The sequence below is a fragment of the Callithrix jacchus genome, chromosome X (genome assembly GCF_049354715.1).
Source record: "Callithrix jacchus isolate 240 chromosome X, calJac240_pri, whole genome shotgun sequence".
Lineage (NCBI taxonomy): Eukaryota > Metazoa > Chordata > Mammalia > Primates > Cebidae > Callithrix > Callithrix jacchus.
Window position 1 is genome coordinate 69917535 of NC_133524.1, and position 19602 is coordinate 69937136.

A 19602-nucleotide genomic window follows, 5' to 3' on the forward strand; every position below is an offset into this window, starting at 1 on the left:
TTTAATACATGATCTTTTAGCTCACAAAAGTTTCTCATTATCCATCTTCTGAAGTCTAATTCCATCATTTCGTCACAGTCATTCTCCGTCCAGCTTTGCTCCCTTGCTGGTGAGGAGTTTTGGTCCTTTCTAGGAGGCGAGGTGTTCTGGTTTCGGGTGTTTTCCTCCTTTTTGCGCTGGTTTCTTCCCATCTTTGTGGATTTGCCCGCTGGTCATCTGCGTAGTTGCTGACTTTTCGATTGGGTCTCTGAGTGGACACCCAGAATGTTGATGATGAAGTATTTCTGTTGCTTGGTTTTCCTTCTACCAGTCTAGCCCCTTCGCTGTACGACTGCTGAGGTCCGCTCCAGACCCTGCTTGTCTGGGGTGCACCTCTAGTAGCTGTGGCACAGCGAGGGATGCTACCAGTTTCTTTTTCTGCTCTCTTTGTCCCAGGATGATGCCTGCCAAATGTCAGTCTTTTGGATATAGAGGGGTCAGGGAGCTGCTTGAGGAGACAGTTTGTACTGTATAGGGGTTTAATTGCTGAGCTGTGCACTCTGTTGTTCATTCAGGGCTGTTAGGCTGCTATGTTTTATTCTGCTGCAACAGAGCTCATTAAAAAACCCCTTTTTTTTTTTTTTCTCAAATGCTCTGTGTTGAGGTGTTTGGGCTTTATTTTTGGATGTCCGATCAGGTGTCCTGCCCAGCTAGAAGGCAGGCTAGCCACTGTTTGGCTGTCGAGGCTCCACCCTTCTGTTGTGTGATTCGCGCTGTTCCTGCCGGCTCTGCTGTGGTCTCTGCCACGCCCTGCGGCGGAGTCTCTTCGTTGTAGCGTGTTGCCTCAGCAATGGCAGGCTGAGTCAGCAGTGGGCGTGTATCTCAGTAGGGACGGGTTGCCTCGGCAATGGCTGGCTGCCTCAGCAATGGGCGTGTATCTCAGTTGGGGCGGGTTGCCTCGGCAACGGCTGGCTGCGTCAGCAGTGGGTGTGTATCTCAGTTGGGGCGGGTTGCCTCGGTAGTGGTGGACGCCCCTCCCACACAGAGCGTCTCGGACCGTCTGCTCGGGATAGTTTGAAATCGCGGTTTTGTTCGTCCCACTGGGTATTCCAATACCTGCAATCCCCTGGGCTGGCCTACTGTCCAAGTCTTGTTCAGTCTCAAGTCCAGCCCTCTCAAGTCTCAGGTTGCCGGTTCAACAGGGCACCCGGACAAGCGCGCCCTGTGGGGATTGCTGGGTAGGGCCGGCCGCCACCGCCCCGGCTGCCGGCTTCGCCAGGCAGACCTACTGCCTGGCGTCCCGTGTCTTTTTTATACTTGGGAGTTTCCCCGTTCTGTGGGCAACAAAGATCAGTCTGGAAATGCCGCTCTGACTCACCATTTGCGGATTCAACAAGAAGAGCTCCAATCCTGGTTTGTTCTCACAGCACCATCTTGAGTCCTCGGTATTTCGATTTTTAAATCTCTTTGTCACTCTACAAATTTATGTCACTTTATAACTGGCATGTTTCTATAAAATGTCTCTGATTCCTTCAAATCAGCATCATTAACCTAGTGCTATGGTCTGAATGAACCCCCAAATTCATTTGTTGATACTTAATCGCCAATGTAATAGTATTAAGAAGTAGGCCCTCTAGGGTGATTAAGTCATGAGTGTGTAGCCATCATGAGTGGGATCAGGGCCCTTATAAAAGGGCTTAAGAGTGTGGGTTTGCTTCTTTTCTGTCCCTTCTACAATGTAAGAACACATATGTATCGGCTTCAGAGGATGAAGCAACAAGGCACTATCTTAGAAGCAGAGACTGCACGTCCTTCGCAGACACCAAACCTGCCAGCACCTTGATCTTGGACTTCATACCTCCCAGAACAGTACAAAATAAATTTCTGTTGTCTATAAATGACACAGTATGTGGTATTTTGTTATAGCTATCTTGATTCATCCCTTATATATAGTTAGCCAATACCTGACTTAGGTGTTGCTTAAAATGATTTGCATCTTTCTTTTCCATTCTACTTTTATTACCTCCAATCCAGTGTACCTTCTCTTCACCTCATATGCGGATTAGTTTCCCAGACATCAGTCTCTCCTCACTACAATGTGTATTGTCACCAACTAATAGTCCCCAAACATTATTTTTATCATATCACTCCTTGCTCAAAAACTTTTGATAGTTTCAGACTTCTGAGAAAATCTATCTTAAATATCTTTGCTTTTTTTAAGGTCTTCATTATCGGACCCTACCTTACTTTTTCCATTTTGCTTATAATTATACTCCAACATACAGACTCCACTCTATTCAGGTGGGTCACTTCATTCTCCTCTCACAGGTCAAGTTCATTCTTGCCTCTAGGCCTCACTCATGGTATTTTCCTCCTCACTTAAAATACCTTTCCTTCATTCCTCCTCTCATCTGAATACCGTCCATTCCAAAAAGCCTGGCTGCCTCAGTTGAGAAATTTTCTTTGTCAACTGAATTTCCTTCACTGTAAAGTACTGATTTAAGTAATTCTTTATATATTGTCTTAAATTATTTTCTATCATTCTTGCATATTAGCTTTGCCTCTCCAATTAGACTGTATACTTTCTGAAGACAATTCTGCAAATATAGTAGTTTTTAAATAGGCACTTGTGTTAATTGTCTTAAGTAAAGAAGAAAGACAAAAAGAAGAAAGACTACCCTCCTTCCTCAAATCCTGTGATACTGAAGCACTTTTGAGACATGACCAAAATCCCTAACAGTCTCTCTGGATTTTGAATGATTTATAATGAGGGATTTTTTGTTAATGAAAAGGAATTACATGTACTTTGGCAGTACAAATAGGCCTTTGGATGCAACAGGAGAAACAGAAAGAAAGCAGTTGCTTCAGTATTGGCTCTAGGCCTCCAGGAACTGAGAGAATAATAAAGCCTTTCATTCAGTTTCAAGTAAGAAATATCAGGAAATCCAGCCAAAAAAAAAAAAAAAGCCTTTTGGCTTTTTACTCTACTAGATTTTACAGCTTCAGTTAGGCTTTGGAAGAAGCAGGCTGGGAAATTATCTATAAAATCTTGATGTACCACTGGAATAAGATAGATGCAGATGTATTGCTGTCTTTAAAAATAATATGCATAATGTTTCTGAAAATTGACCTAGAAAACTAATTATGTAAAGTAACTGTCAACCAAATTTTAAGTTATCCTCTGCATTTTTTGAATTACAGCTCTCAAACTATCTGAAAGCGATTCAATTATAACTCTCAAACTATTCTTGTGTGATTTATATATTACATACTTATAGTCTGTCTTCACCTTCTAAAGCATAAGCTCCATGAGAACAGAAGCCTCATCTGCCTATTCACTCCATGTGTCCCCAGTGCTTAGAAAAGTGCTTGGCATAAAATAGGATCCAATAAATACTGCTGAAAGAATAAATTATAAGAAGTAGCTCTCTAGAAACACCAAGATGTTGAAGGGCTAAATCTATGACCTATTTCAAAAATACATTCATTACTTGCCTCATGCAGCCCTTACCAAGCATGGTGTGTGAGACGGGGAAGGTGATGGTAGGCTGGCCTGTCATCCGCCAGCGGCTACAGAGGTAGGAGAGGTCTGTTCTAAGCATTTCCACAATCATCTTGTTGTCCAGGGCCAGGTAGAACTGTTGCTGGTCTATAAACTGATATAAATAAAAATAATAGCTCAGAATAATTTACTCTCACAATTATCAAGTAATATCTTAAACTACTCACATATTCAGAAGGGTATCCAAGATGTGATAGGGCAATGATACCTCCAAATTTACTGTCTAATACATTTCAAAGTATCTGGTGGTTAACTGGCACATATAATAATTTATGACATTTTTACAGTATGCTGCAGTTTATGAAGTATTTTCAAGTATATAATTTTATTTAATCCTATAACCCTCTGGTGAAGGCTTTTCTTCTTTTAATAGATAAAAGATAAGACTAAGAGATGATATAGATTAGCAAAATTACATGGCTAGCAAATGGCAAAGTCAGAAATAGAATCTATAATCTCTTTTGTCTATACCTACCTCAGCTGCATGATTTCAAATGTAGGATGGCAAACGGGGAGTTTAAGCTTTCTTTCCAGAAAATAGTTTCTCCTCCCCATAAACACATATAGTCAGGTTTGCTATTATCATGTAGGTGATAAATATCAGGCTATGTATTTAATATACAGCTAAAACAGTACTGACATTTTTGTTTAGAAGATTATACTGAAGATTTCTATGAATGGAAAAAGGGCTCTTCCTACAAAGAGAACACATAATTCAGTAGCTGAATAAAAAAGACCGTATTTTGTTTATAAAGGACACATACAGTTTTATTTTTAACGTATTAAAAGTAAGGATTACTTTTGTAAGTACTCTAGCATTTGTAAAATCCTTAGTTATGTTTCTGCAACACCCAGGGTTACTTTTGGTAGTTCAAGTACTTGGCGAAACTCTGTGTTAGAAGTTCAATTCAGTTCAACTCTACAAATATTCACTGAGTAACTTATGTGCAAGGCCTGGTGGAACACTTATCCCAACTCCAGTAAATGTTTTATTTCTACAATGTTTTTCTCTTATTTCCATTCATTTCACTGCACATTGCAGCTTATTTCACCTACCTGTGGAGTGAAAGTAAAGATAGTTTTCCGAATGTCATAGAGTTTTGAAGTTCCAAGCACTCCCATGTGTCTGTAGGGTCGTCCGCTGAGTTTCATTTTATTGTTGCATCCTGACACAGAATTGAGGAATGGTAAAGATATTTCTAGAGCACAAATCAAATCAGCAAACCTTTTTACATGTATACACACACACACACACTCAATGTATTTATATACTTATACACACACACACACATTCACTGTATTTCCTTGAATTTAAGTTGTCTTCTTTTTACAGTTTAGCATTCTGAAATTGGAATCCATCCTATAATTGATGTCTATGTTAAATGTAGCTGATTTTTTTTTTTACTTCCAAAAGGCAGTTACGAAATCGATACCTCTTACAATGGGAAAATAATTTATTCACACACATATTTTTCTTTTATATAATAGGATAACATTGTATATATTGCTCTGAAACTTTTTCCCTCAAAACACATATTAAATATGCTTACTACAACTTTTTTATTTTTTGACTAGAACACATTTTTCTTGGGGATCTAATTTTTTTCATTTGCTTTACATAAGTGTTATACTTATCAAATATGCCAGTTTTAGTGTTGCTTCATTCTTAGGGGGCCAGCACACTGAAGAAACAGAGAACTGTCAAAGTCTTAGTCATATTCCAGGGTCCATGCAGTAAAGCACACATATTACGTGAGATTGATGTCACAACCAGGTTTTTCCACTACTCCTTCCTTTTTGTTTCTATTTAATACCGTAAAATAGATGCAACATAAATTTTACCATTTTACTGACCTTAAGTGTACAGTTCAGTAGCATTAAGTACATTTACATCATTATTCAAACATTACCACCATCTATCTGCAGAACTCTTTCATCTTCCCAAACTGAAACTCTATGCATTAAACAGTAACTTTTCACGTTCCCTGCTTCCCAGTCTCTGGCAACCACCATTCTACTTCGTATCTCTATGAATTTGTTATCTTATATAAATGGAATCATACAATAATTTTCCTTTTGTAGTTAGCTTATTTCATTTAGCACAATCTTCAAGGTTCATCTATATGTAGCATATGTCAGAATTTCCTTCCTTTTAAAGCCTGAATAATATTTCATTTTGTATATACATCACATATCGTTTATCCATTCATTGGTGGACATTTGGGTTGTTTCCACTTTTTGGTTATTGTGAGCAATGCTGCACATTGGTGTAGAAAATGTCTGTTCAAGTTCCTATTTTCACTTCTTTTGGATATATACTCAGAAGTGTAACTGCTGGATCATACAATAATTCTGTTTAATTTTTTGAGGAACTGCCATACTGTTTTTCCATAGGGGCTGCACCATTTTACATCCCCATCAACAGTACACAAGAGTTTTCAGGTCTCCACATCCTCACCAACACTTGTTAATTTCTGGTTTTCAATAATAATGAGTCATCATAATGAGCGTTAAGTGATATATCATTGTGGTTTTGATTTGCATTTCCCAAATTATTAGGGATATCAAGCATCCTTTCATCTCCTTATTGTCTATTTGCCTATTTTCTTTGAAGAAATATATATTCAAGTCCTTTGCCCACTTTTGAATCTGGCTGGTTTATTTTTTCACTGTACAGCTATAATGTTTCTTTAAATAGTCTATTATTAATCCCTTAGCAGATGTATGATACATAAATATGTTCCTCTATTATATGTGTTGCCTTTTCACTCTGTTGATGGTATCCTTTGATGCACAATTTTTATTTTGATGAAGGTCAGTTTCTGAATTCTTTTCTTTTGTTGCCTGTGTTATCTGTGTCACACTTAAGAAATCATTGCCAAATCCAATGTTAAGAAGTTTTTCTTGTTTTATTCTAAGAGTTTTATCATTTTAGGTCTTATGCTTTGGTCTGTAATACATTTTGAGTTAAATTTTTGTACATGGTATAAAGTAAGAGCCCAACTTCATTCTTTTGCATGTGAATATCCAGTTTTTCCAGCATCATTTGTTGAAAAGACTATTCTTTCCCCATGGGTGGCTGTGGCACCCTCACTGTAAATCATTTGACCATATATACAAAGGTTTATTTCTGGGTTTTCCATTCTATTCCATTGTTCTATATGTCTGCCTTTATGCCAGTATCATACTGTTTTGATTATTATAGCCATGTAGTATATTTTGAAATCAAGAGAGTCTTCCAACTTTGTTTCTCTTTTTCAAGAATCTCTTGGCTATTCAGAGTCCCTTGAGACTCCATATAAATTTTAGAACAAATTTTTCTATTTTTCAAAAATTGTCATCTGGGCTCTTGATAGGGCTTGCACAGAATCTGTTGATAGTTTGTGTTGTACTGGCATCTTAACAATATCATGTCTTCTAACCCATAAAGACATCATGTCTTTCCATTTATTTGTGTCGCCTCTAATTTCTTTTAGGAATGTTTTGCCATTTTCAGTGTACAAGTCCTTCACCTGCTTGGTTAAGCCTATTCTTAAGTATTTTATTCTTTTTAATGTATTATAAATGGAACTGTTTTCTTAATTTCCTTGTTAGATTGTTCATTATTAGTGTATAAAAGTGCAACTGATTTTTGTGTGCTGATTTTGTATCCTATAACTTTGCTGAATTTGCTTATTTGTTCTCACAGGCTTTTTTTTGGTAAAATCTTTAGCGTTTCCTCCATATAAAATCATGTCATTTGTGAATGGAGATCATTTAAATTTTTCCTTCCCAATTTAGATGTATTTTTATTTCTTTTTCTTATCTAACTGCTCTGGCTAGAACTTCCAATACTGGCCAACTGTGATGGTGTGTGCCTGTAGTCCCAGAGGCTAAGGTGGAAGATCCCTTGAGCTCAAGAGTTTGTGACCAGTCTGGGTAATACAGTGAGACCTCACCTCAAGAAAAATGCTATGTTGACTAGAAGTCTGTGTGTCTGTTTTGATTATCTTTTTTTTGGCTTCTATTAATTTATCAATTAATAACAAGTCATAGTTTTTGAAGTCATCTGTTATATTTTTTCAATGCTGAATATAGTGTATAAAGAATTGTAGAGGCTCTGGATGATATTTCCCTCCAGAGATGATTCTGTTTATTTTAGCAGGCAGATACAGTATAAGCAGATCTTCTTAGTCTAATCAGGAACTGAGAAAATTGTGTTTTAGGATTTGTTTTTGAGGCTTTCTAAGAACTTGTCTATTTATGGTTTTTCCTTACTCCTAAGGTATAGCCCACTCTTTAGGGGTTACAATAGAAAGCCCAAGGTGCTTATCATAACCCTTTCCACATAGGAAGGTCCTGAAATGCAATTTTTGTCTTCCTAGAACAGTGAGACTTTCTGCTTAGTTTCTTGGTCCCTTGCTTGATGCAAGCAAAACTTAAAAGAATCAGCAAATGCCTCAAAGGTAAACTACGCAGAGAAGAGTGAGTTTACTTCTTTGAGGGTCCCTTCTTTCCAAGGTTTTGGTTTCTCAAGTCCTGGCTGTTGTAATTATTCTCTGAAGCCTTCACTCACCTTCATTTTTAAAAATCCAACCATTCTAGTTATTCTTAGTATGAGAGCCCAATACAAGCTACTTCATCACATCTGGAAGCTGAAAGTCTACCTTTTGTTTTCAAGTATAATACAATATACGTAATTTCACCATTCTTGTTTATACACGTTATAGTGCTTCTAATTGTTGTTTTGCCACCACAAATTATAATGTAGTGGACATCCTTCAATATCTATTTTGTGTACTTGTATGAGTGTTACATAAGATAGATTCTGGGCTGGGTGCAGTGGCTCATACCTGTAATCCTAGCACTTTGGGAGGGCAAGGCAGGTGGATCATAAGGTCAGGAGTTTGAGATCAGGCTGATCAACATGGTGAAACCCCATCTCTACTAAAAATACAAAAAATAGCTGGGTGTAGTGGTGGGCGCCTGTAATCCCAGCTACTTGGAAGGCTGAGGCAGAGAATTGCTTGAACCCAGGAGGCGGATGTTGCAGTGAGCCGAGATCGTGCCACTGCACTCTAGCCTGGGCAAGAACAGTGAGATTCCATCTCAGGGCCGGGGGGCGGGGGGCAGAAAAAGAAAAGGATAGATTCCTAGAAGTAAGACTGTTGGTCAAAGATATGTGCATTAAATTTTTTTTATAGGTAATGCCTACCTGCCTCTAATTTACACTACAAGGAGTGCTGAGAGTGTCCACATCTCCAAATGTTTATCAGCACTGGATATTAGCAATCTTAACTTTTGTAAAATTGATGGGCAAAAAAATATATAGCACTATTCTTTTATCTTACATTTTCACAATCATTGGTGAGGTTGAAACTACAACTTTAAAAATACAGTACTAAGAAAGGAGAAACAGTGATCAACAGAGCCAAAAGGTAAAAGTATCCACACATGAGTCAGTATATGTATGTACAGTAAAATGATAAAGGTGGAATTTCAAAACAACGTATATATGAACGATTCAATCAATAGTGCTGGAACAATTGGTTAATTATTTGGTAAAAAGTCAGATTTTAACCGCATAGGATAAACTAAAATTAACATTATAGCCTAAGAATTAAATGTAACATTGTAACCATAAATAACAAAGAAAATGCAGTGAAAATGTATTTGACCTAGGAATGGATCTATCTTTCTAAGCGTAACAGCAAGAAAAGAAACCAAAAAAAAAAAAGAAAATTTTACTACATAAGACATAAAACTTCTATACATGAAAGCAAGCACAAAATTAAAGGGCAAATAATAAAATAGCAAAATATTGCAATAACATGCAGAAGAAAAAGTGTCAGTATCCCTAATATATTTTTAAAAACCTCACAGAAATCAGTAAGAAATCAACAAGTATCCAGCAGAAAAATGGCAAAAGAATATAAGTAGATGATTTGCAAAATAAACAGAAAAAAGGCTATTTATGAAAATAACTTTTGAAGAAATTATATAATATAGCCATCAAATTAGATTGTAGGTGGGTACTTACCAAAACATAACAGAAGTATATCATATATTGTTATGTTTCCAGAAAAACAGAATGCAAAATCCATTCTTAATGACATTAATTTTTCTAAAAACATGTGTGTACTTATTTTATTTAAAATAATTGGAAATGAATATGCCAAAATAAAAAGAGGCTTCCTCAGAGTGGTAGAATTACGAGCGATTTTTTACCTTTTTCCTTTGTGCTTGTCTCTGTTTTCCAGTTCCCTGCAGTCAACGTGTACATACCAATTTGTCATCAGATAACTTACAACTTTTGAAATTTGGAGAGAACCAGAATAACCTACCTATTCAGCTAAAACTAGCAGATAAATTCATAATTCTTGAAAGACTGAATAATATATCTGATAAAATGGATATAACTAATATTTAAATATTTGCACAAAGGCAAGAAAATAATTATCTAATAGAAAGTAACAGACTAGGAAATATATATACTATAAATCTCACTGATAAAAGGTCACCATAAAATATATTTAAATAATTGATAAATATATATAGAAATGTGCAGACCCTATTAGATAAGCAAGCAATTGCAGACACGTAAGTTTCAAAAAAAGAGGTAAAGCAATTATAGAAAAATACACAGATCACTGGGAATTAAAGATAGAAAAACTAATTTATACATATTAAAACCTATTTATCTAACCAAAATAAATAAAACTCCAATTTTAGTAGGGCAGTAATAAAGAAAGGTATATTTCATTTCTTAGTTATGTCACTATAAATTAGTTTGTCTTTATTAAGAATAATCTGGCAACATGTAACAAGAGCTGAAAAGCTGTTCACAATCTTACCCAGAATCCCTTTACTGAGAATATATAAGAAAACAGTGGTCTATACAAAGGCATTTATAGGATAAAAATTCTCAAAACAATTCAACTAATAATAAGGAAACAATTACTTTAATTTGATGAAATACTATATAGCTATTCTAATATGTGGAAATGCATCATGAGAGAGTAAGTGAAAATAAACAGAACACAATACAGGTGTGCTATAGATAATTATCAAAATGTATCTATATGTACTAAGAGATAAGAAAAGAATGAGCATTATATAAAGATTTGAACTTAATATTTAAGTTCTTACTTTTACGAAGTTGATTAATCTCATAATTTAAAAAATAAAGATATTTTGGAACTGACTATGAAATACTGAGCATTTGAAGTGAGAAAGAGAACTCTGTTTAGTTAACATACATAAATAAATACATCTGGTAAAGAAATATCCCTTTTTCCTTCATGGAATTATGGCTGTCATTTGATGTATGCTTAGGGCAATTTTGTTATTGTGAAACTGTTGCAATAATAGAATTTTGAAGAGTCACTCATCTGACTGATAAGTAATCAAACGTTGCCTCATCGATCATACCTTTTCTTACTTCCCCAGGCAAAACTATCCCTTTTCTTCTGTATTTCAAATGCAATACATGGTCTTGGAATTTTTTAAAAAATTTTTTATTGCATTTTCGGTTTTGGGGTACATGTGCAGAACATGCAAGACAGTTGCATAGGTAGACACATGGCAGTGTGTTTTGCTTCCTTTCTCCCCTTCACCCACATTTGGCATTTCTCCCCAGGCTATCCCTCCCCAGCTCCCCCCACCCCGCTGGCCCTCCCCTTTTCCCCACAATAGACCCCAGTGTTTACTACTCCCCTCCTTGTGTCCATGTGTTCTCATTTTTCATCACTCGCCTATGAGCGAGAATATGTGGTATTTCATTTTCTGTTCTTGTGTCAGTTTGCTGAGAATGATGTTCTCCAGATTCGTCCATGTCCCTACAAATGACACAAACTCATCACTTCTGATTGCTGCATTATATTCCATGGTGTATATGTGCCACATTTTCCCAATCCAGTCTATCATCGATGGGCATTGGGGTTGGTTCCAGGTCTTTGCTATTGTAAACAGTGCTGCAATGAACATTCATGTGCATGTATCCTTAGAGTAGAACGATTTATAGTCCTTTGGATATATACCCAGTAATGGGATTGCTGGGTCAAATGGAATTTCTATTTCTAAGGTCTTGAGGAATCGCCACACTGTCTTCCACAATGGTTGAACTAATTTACACTCCCACCAACAGTGTAAAAGTGTTCCTTTTTCTCCAAATCCTCTCCAGCATCTGTTGGCTCCAGATTTTTTAATGATCGCCATTCTAACTGGCATGAGATGGTATCTCAATGTGGTTTTGATTTGCATCTCTCTGATGACCAGTGATGATGAGCATTTTTTCATATGATTGCTGGCCTCATATATGTCTTCTTTTGTAAAGTGTCTGTTCATAACCTTTGCCCATTTTTGAATGGGCTTGTTTTTTTCCTGTAAATCTGTTTGAGTTCTTTGTAAAGTCTGGACATCAGCCCTTTGTCAGATGGGAAAACTGCAAAAATTTTTTCCCATTCTGTTGGTTGCCGATTCACTCTAGTGACTGTTTCTTTTGCTGTGCAGAAGCTGTGGAGTTTGATTAGGTCCCATTTGTCTATTTTGGCTTTTGTTGCCAATGCTTTTGGTGCTTTGTTCATGAAGTCCTTGCCTACTCCTATGTCCTGGATAGTTTTGCCTAGATTTTCTTCTAGGGTTTTTATGGTGCCAGGTCTTATGTTTAAGTCTTTAATCCATCTGGAGTTAATTTTAGTGTAAGGTGTCAGGAAGGGGTCCAGTTTCTGATTTCTGCACATGGCTAGCCAGTTTTCCCAACACCATTTATTAAACAGGGAATCCTTTCCCCATTGCTTGTTTTTGTCAGGTTTATCAAAGATTATATGGTTGTAGATATGTTGTGTTGTGTCCGATGCCTCTGTTCTGTTCCATTGGTCTATATCTCTGTTTTGGTACCAGTACCATGCTGTTTTGATTACTGTAGCCTTGTAGTATAGCTTGAAATCCGGTAGTGTGATGCCCCCTGCTGTGTTCTTTTTGCTTAGAATTGACTTGACTATGCGGGCTCTCTTTTGGTTCCATATGAAGTTCATGGTGGTTTTTTCCAGTTCTGTGAAGAAAGTCAATGGTAGCTTGATGGGGATAGCATTGATTCTGTAAATTACTTTGGGCAGTATAGCCATTTTCACGATATTAATTCTTCCTAACCATGAACATGGAATGTTTCTCCATCTCTTTGTGTCCTCTCTTATTTCGTTGAGCAGTGGTTTGTAGTTTTCCTTGAAGAGGTCCCTTACGTTCCTTGTGAGTTGTATTCCTAGGTATTTTATTCTCTTTGTAGCAATTGTGAATGGCAGTTCGTTCTTGATTTGACTTTCTTTAAGTCTGTTATTGGTGTATAGGAATGCTTGTGATTTTTGCACATGGATTTTGTATCCTGAGACTTTGCTGAAGTTGCTTATCAGTTTCAGGAGTTTTTGGGCTGAGGCGATGGGGTCTTCTAGGTATACTATCATGTCGTCTGCAAATACAGACAATTTGGCTTCCACCTTTCCTATTTGAATACCCTTTATTTCTTTTTCTTGCCTGATTGCTCTGGCTAGAACTTCCAGTACTATATTGAATAGGAGTGGTGAAAGAGGGCATCATTGTCTAGTGCCAGATTTCAAAGGGAATGCTTCCAGTTTTTGCCCATTCAGTATGATATTGGCTGTTGGTTTGTCGTAAATAGCTTTTACTACTTTGAGCTACGTTCCATCGATACCGAGTTGATTGAGGGTTTTTAGCATAAAGGGCTGTTGAATTTTGTCAAAAGCCTTCTCTGCGTTAATTGAGGTAATCATTTGGTTTTTGTTTTTGGTTCTGTTTATGTGGTGAATTACGTTTATATACTTGCATGTGTTGAACCAGCCTTGCACCCCTGGGATGAATCCTACTTGATCATGATGGATAAGTTTTTTGATTTGCTGTTGCAATCGGCTTGCCAATATTTTATTGAAGATTTTTGCATCTATGTTCATCATGGATATTGGCCTGAAGTTTTCTTTTCTTATTGGGTCTCTGCTGCATTTTGGTATCAGGATGATGTCGGTCTCATAAAATGATTTGGGAAGGATTCCCTCTTTTTAAATTATTTGGAATAGTTTCAGAAGCAATGGTACCAGCTCCTCTTTGTATGTCTGGTTGAATTCGGCTGTGAACCCATCTGGACCTGGGTTTTTTGTGTGTGGTAGGCTCTTAATTGCTGCCTTGACTTCAGACCTTGTTATTGGTCTATTCATAGTTTCAGCTTCCTTCTGGTTTAGGCTTGGGAGGACACAGGAGTCCAGGAATTTATCTATTTCTTCCAGGTTCACTAGTTTATGTGCCTAGAGTTGTTTGTAATATTCTCTGAGGATGGTTTGAATTTCTGTGGAATCTCTGGTGATTTCTCCTTTATCGTTTTTTATTGCATCTATTTGGTTGTTCTCTTTTTTCTTTTTAATCAATCTGGCTAGTGGTTTGTCTATTTTGTTGATCTTTTCAAAAAACTAGCTCTTGGATTTATTGATTTTTTGAAGGGTTTTTCATGTCTCTATCTCCTTCAGTTCTGCTCTGATCTTAGTTATTTCTTGTCTTCTGCTAGGTTTTGAGTTTTCTTGATCTTGCTCCTCTAGCTCTTTCAATTTTGATGATAGGGTGTCAATTTGGATCTCTCCATTCTCCTCATATGGGCACTTATTGCTATATATTTTCCTCTAGAGACTGCTTTAAATGTGTCCCAGAGATTCTGGCATGTTCTGTCTTCGTTCTCATTGGTTTCGAAGAACTTTTTTATTTCTGTCTTTATTTCATTGTTTATCCAGTCAACATTCAAGAGCCAGTTGTTCAGTTTCCATGAAGCTGTGCGGTTCTGGGTCGGTTTCTGAATTCTGAGTTCTAACTTGATTGCACTATGGACTGAGAGACTGTTTGTTATGATTTCAGTTGTTTTGCATTTGCTGAGGAGTGCTTTACTTCCAATTATGTGGTCAATTTTAGAGTAGGTGTGATGTGCTGAGAAGAATGTATGTTCTGTGGATTTGGGGTGGAGAGTTCTGTAAATGTCTATCAGGTTTGCTTGTTCCAGGTCTGAGTTCAAGCCCTGGATATCCTTGTTGATTTTCTGTCCGGTTGATCTGTCTAATATTGACAGTGGAGGGTTAAAGTCGCCCACTATTATTGTGTGGGAGTCTAAGTCTCTTTGTAAGTCATTAAGAACTTGCCTTATGTATCTGGGTGCTCCTGTATTGGGCCCATATATGTTTAGAATCATTAGCTCTTCTTGTTGTATTGCTCCTTTTACCATTATGTAATGGCTTTCTTTGTCTCTTTTGATCTTTGTTGCTTTAAAGTCTATTTTATCAGAGATGAGAATTGCAACTCCTGCGTTTTTTTGCTCTCCATTTGCTTGGTAAATCTTCCTCCATCCCTTTATTTTGAGCCTTTGTGTATCCTTGCATGTGAGATGGGTTTCCTGGATACAGCACACTGATGGGTTTTGTTTTTTTATCCAGTTTGCCAGTCTGTGTCTTTTGATTGGTGCATTTAGCCCATTTATACTTAGGGTTAATATTGTTATGTGTGAATTTGATACTGCCATTTTGATGCTAGCTGGCTGTTTTGCCCGTTAGTTGATGTAGATTCTTCATTATGTTGATGTTCTTTAGCATTTAGTGTGATTTTGGAATGGCTGGTACTGGTTGTTCCTTTCTATGTGTAGTGCCTCTTTCAGGAGCTGTTGTAAAGCATACCTGGTGGTGACAAAATCTCTGAGTACTTGCTTGTTCACAAAGGATTTTATTTTTCCTTCACTTATGAAGCTCAGTTTGGCTGGATATGAAATTCTTGGTTGAAAGTTCTTTTCTTTAAGGATGTTGAATATTGGCCCCCACTCTCTTCTGGCTTGTAGAGTTTCTGCCGAGAGATCTGCTGTGAGCCTGATGGCCTTCCCTTTGTGGGTGACCCGACCTTTTTCTCTGGCTGCCCTTAGTATTTTCTACTTTATTTCAACCCTTGTGAATCTGACGATTATGTGCCTTGGGGTTGCTCTTCCTGTGGAATATCTTTGTGGTGTTCTCTGTATTTCCTGCATTTGAGAGTTGGCCTGCCTTTCTAGGTGGGGGAAATTTTCCTGGATAATATCCTGAAGAGTATTTTCCAGCTTGGATTCATTCTCTTTGTCCCCTTCTGGTACACCTATCAAACGTAGGTTAGGTCTCTTCACATAGTCCCACATTTCTTGGAGACTTTGTTCATTTCTTTTTGCACTTTTTTCTCTAATCTTGGCTTCTCATTTTATTTCATTGAATTGATCTTCGACCTCTGATATTCTTTCTTCTGCTTGGTCAATTTGGCTGTTGAAACTTGTGAATGCTTCGCAAAGTTCTCATATTGTGTTTTTCAGCTCCTTCAATTCATTCATATTCCTCTTTATGTTATCCATTCTTGTTATCACTTCCTCGAATCTTTTTTCAAGTCTTTTTTCAAGGTTCTTAGTTTCTTTGCATTGATTTAGAACATGTTCTTTTAGCTCACAGAAGTTTCTCATTACCCACCTTCTCAAGTCTGAATCCGTCATTTCATCACAGTCATTCTCCGTCCAGCTTTGTTCCCTTGCTGGTGAGGAGTTTTGTTCCTTTGTAGTAGGCGAGGTGTTCTGTTTTCAGGTGTTTTCCTCCTTTTTGCGCTGGTTTCTTCCCATCTTTGTCGATTTATCCACCTGTCGTCTGAGTAGTTGCTGACTTTTCGATTGGGTCTCTGAGTGGACGCCCAGATTGTTGATGATGAAGTATTTCTGTTACTTGGTTTTCCTTCTACCAGTCTAGCCCCTCTGCTGTATGACTACTGAGGTCCACTCCAGGCCCTGCTTGTCTGGGGTACACCTGTAGCAGCTGCAGAATGGTGAGGGATGGTACCAGTTTCTTCTTCTGCTGTCTTTGTCCCAGAATGGTGCCTGCCTAATGTCAGTCTGATCAGTCCTTTTTTAGGTGACTCTGGATATACAGGGGTCAGGTCGCTGCTTGAGGAGACAGTCTGTACTTTATAGGAGCTCAAGTGCTGAGCTGTGAGCTCCGTTGTTCATTCAGGGCTGTTAGGCAGGTGTGTTTAATTCCGCTGCAGCACAACTCTTAGAATCCCTTTTTTTCCTCAGATGCTCTGTGTCCAGGGGGTTGGGGCTTTCTTTATGAGTGTCCGTGGCACTATCCTGCCCAGCTAGGAGGCAGTCTAGTCACTATTTGCCTGCCGAGACTCCGCCCTGCTGATGTGGTGTGGGCCCTGTTGCTGTGGGCTCTGCCCTGCTGTCCCGGACTCCACGGCAGGCTCCGCCCTGCTGCCACCATCTCCGCCCTGCAGTGGAGTCTCTCTGTTATGGCGTGTTGCCTCAGCAACGGCAGGCTGCATCAGCAACGGGAGTGTATTTCCTTAGGGGCGGATATCCTCGGTAATGGCAAACGCCCCTCCCCCACCGAGCTTCACCGTCCTGGGTTCAGCTGTGCTGGCAGTGAGATTCTCCACCCTGAGCATTTTGAGTTGCCGTTTTGTTTGTCCCTGTGGGGGTGAAACCTGCCGAGCCTGCTCACCTGGCTCCCTGCCTCAGAGCACCTTTCTTTTTTTTTTTTTTTAAGTTAAACCGATGGCTCTCTCCCAGGTGTTTCGGTCACCCGGTGTTAGAGCACTGGGATCTGTGTGATTTCCTGTGCAGCTAGCCACTGCGCTGGCTCAAACGCCACTTCCCCGGAATCTCCTGGTCTGGCTCACTGTCCAAGTCCCATTTAATCAGATGGATATGCTAATCTGCCCTCCTTAATCTCAGATTGCCAGTTTAGCAGGGCACCCGGGCCCATGTGTTTTGTGAAGATTGTTGGGGAGTGCCTGTGCTGCGGCACCGGCCGAAGTGGCCACAACAGCCGAACCGGCTTCGCTTGTGTCCTGGTTCTTTCCTGCACCTGGGAATTTCCCCATTCTCTGGGAAACAAAGATCCATCTGGAAATGTGGCTTTGACTCACCCTCTGAGTATTCGCTGAGAGCTGCGATCCCAAGTTGTTCTTACTGCGCCATCTTGAAAACCCCCCCTCTTATATTTTTATAGCTTTTTAGTATAAAAAGTCTTCTGCACATTTCAACTCAGTTGGTAAAAAGAAAAAGAGGAAAATGATGAGATAGATCAGAAGAAGAAAAGAGAGAAGGGAACAGAGGAGGGAGGAGGGAGAGAAAAAATGCAGAGTGCAAAGAGATGAAGTGGGGCAGATACTCTGGTCATAGCATTTATAAGATTGTACTGTGATTATCTGGTTTCATGGCTATGTCTTCTACAGCATCTAGCCTGGTGCCTGGTATGTAATAAGTGAGCAACAAATACTTATGAATGAATGAATGAAGCAAATGAAAGAGCATATCATGAAGATAAATGTCCATTTGTTACTTGAGTTCCTGGAATGTTTGATCATTCATTAAGTTTTTATTTCCTTTGACTAGAAAATAATAACTTAGTAAGAGGCCCAAAATGGAGTCTAGGTCTTGAAAATATAAATAGAAAGAAGATTGCTTCTGTTTGTTGGAGAGACCTGATGTGAGGCAGGCAGATTCCAGAAATGATGGTAGAAGTTCCTGTTTCCCAGTAAGATATGCTGATTTAGAATAATGGAAGTGATGAAGCAATGGGTAAAATTAACCTATTAACTTTTGAGTAGGAGCCAGAGACCATCAAGTCAAAGTCACCAATAGGTTTTGCATGAACCCAGAACTGCAGAGACTTCTAAGAGTTACAAAGAAGATGACTATAAGATCAACTAGTACTCAGGTGGGTAAGATGTTGGCTAGAAAGGGAAATACCTTCCTTATGTCAAGAAATTTAGTGCTAGTGGACTAATATCTGGAGACTAGAAGTGCATTATAGGTCTGCAGCTATAGGGAATGGCCAAAAAATAAATAAAAACAGGAAGCGGGTTCTGGTAAGGGGTGAGGTATGTATCCCGCCTAGCAAAGTATCCACCCAAATCAGCCTCAGAAGTTTCAGAGCCTTGGCCGGGCGTGGTGGCTCAAGCCTGTAATCCCAGCACTTTGGGAGGCCAAGGCGGGTGGATCACGAGAACAAGAGATCGAGACCATCCTGGTCAACATGGTGAAACCTTGTCTCTATTAAAAATACAAAAAATTAGCTGGGCCTGGTGGCGTGTGCCTGTAATCCCAGCTACTAGGGAGGCTGAGGCAGGAGAATTGCCTGAACCCAGGAGGCGGAGGTTGCGGTGAGCTGAGATCATGCCATTGCACTCCAGCCTGGGTAACAAGAGCAAAGCTCTGTCTCAAAAAATAAAAATAAAAAAAGAAGTTTCAGAGCCTTGACTTGGTATTTACTTCAGTTAGGGTAGAGTAAACAGAGGGAACCAGGGGTATTTTATAATAATCAAGCTCATTTATGGCTAGATTTTAGAAATTTATTAGGATCTGAGACATATTCAGTAAATTTATTAATTTCTATGTATATATATTTTAGTTTTTCATTGTCTTTTTCTTTCTTTCTTTTTTTTTAAATGCAATATCCAGAAAATTTCATTGTCTTTTAAAAGTAAAGTTCCTTTAGAAAATTCTAACGAAGTTATCTTTGAATTTTTTAGGAATGGGACATTCCTCCATCATAGGTAGGATGGATGAAAGAAATCCATATGCTCCTAAAGCCAGATGTAATGTTAAGAATAGCTCTGGAATGCAAGGAGTTCAAGTCTTGCTGGCATAAAATATATGTTCCTAGGAGAGATAGACAGAAGTCAGCTCCGACTTTTGGATCCTTCCTCCTTGGTTGATTCCTTCTCAATTTAGGCAAAGAAATTAAGTGACTGGAGTTAAGTGTCAGTGAAAAGGGAATGAGGCTGGTTTTAAGTGGGCAAACATGCCTTAACTGTAATTACTAACATATCATTCGTGGGTGATGATAAAAAAAAGTACACATACACACACACACTAACTTGTGGGTTTGTAAGTGGCAATCCACTATCTAAGATCCAACCTTTTACAAATCTACTCCCTTGTGCTTTAAGATTGTATTACTTTTCTATTGGTTCAGTAATAAATTACCACAAACTTAGTGGCTTAAAACAATACAAATGTATACTTCTACACT

At 38.4% G+C, this 19602-nt stretch overlaps 1 protein-coding gene across 8 annotated transcripts in view; it reads right to left on the bottom strand.

Moving 5' to 3' along the window:
• PHKA1 (phosphorylase kinase regulatory subunit alpha 1) overlaps window positions 1–19602 on the bottom strand; it is a 186775-nt gene that overhangs the window by 76709 nt on the left and 90464 nt on the right. For all 8 annotated transcript variants that reach the window (XM_078362950.1, XM_078362949.1, XM_078362947.1 and 5 more), the window contains exons 15-16: window positions 4598–4707; window positions 3491–3635 (exon numbers count right to left, since the gene is read on the bottom strand). In XM_078362950.1, the coding sequence (XP_078219076.1) occupies window positions 3491–3635; window positions 4598–4707 (255 nt within the window). The remainder of the gene's footprint in view (window positions 1–3490; window positions 3636–4597; window positions 4708–19602) is intronic.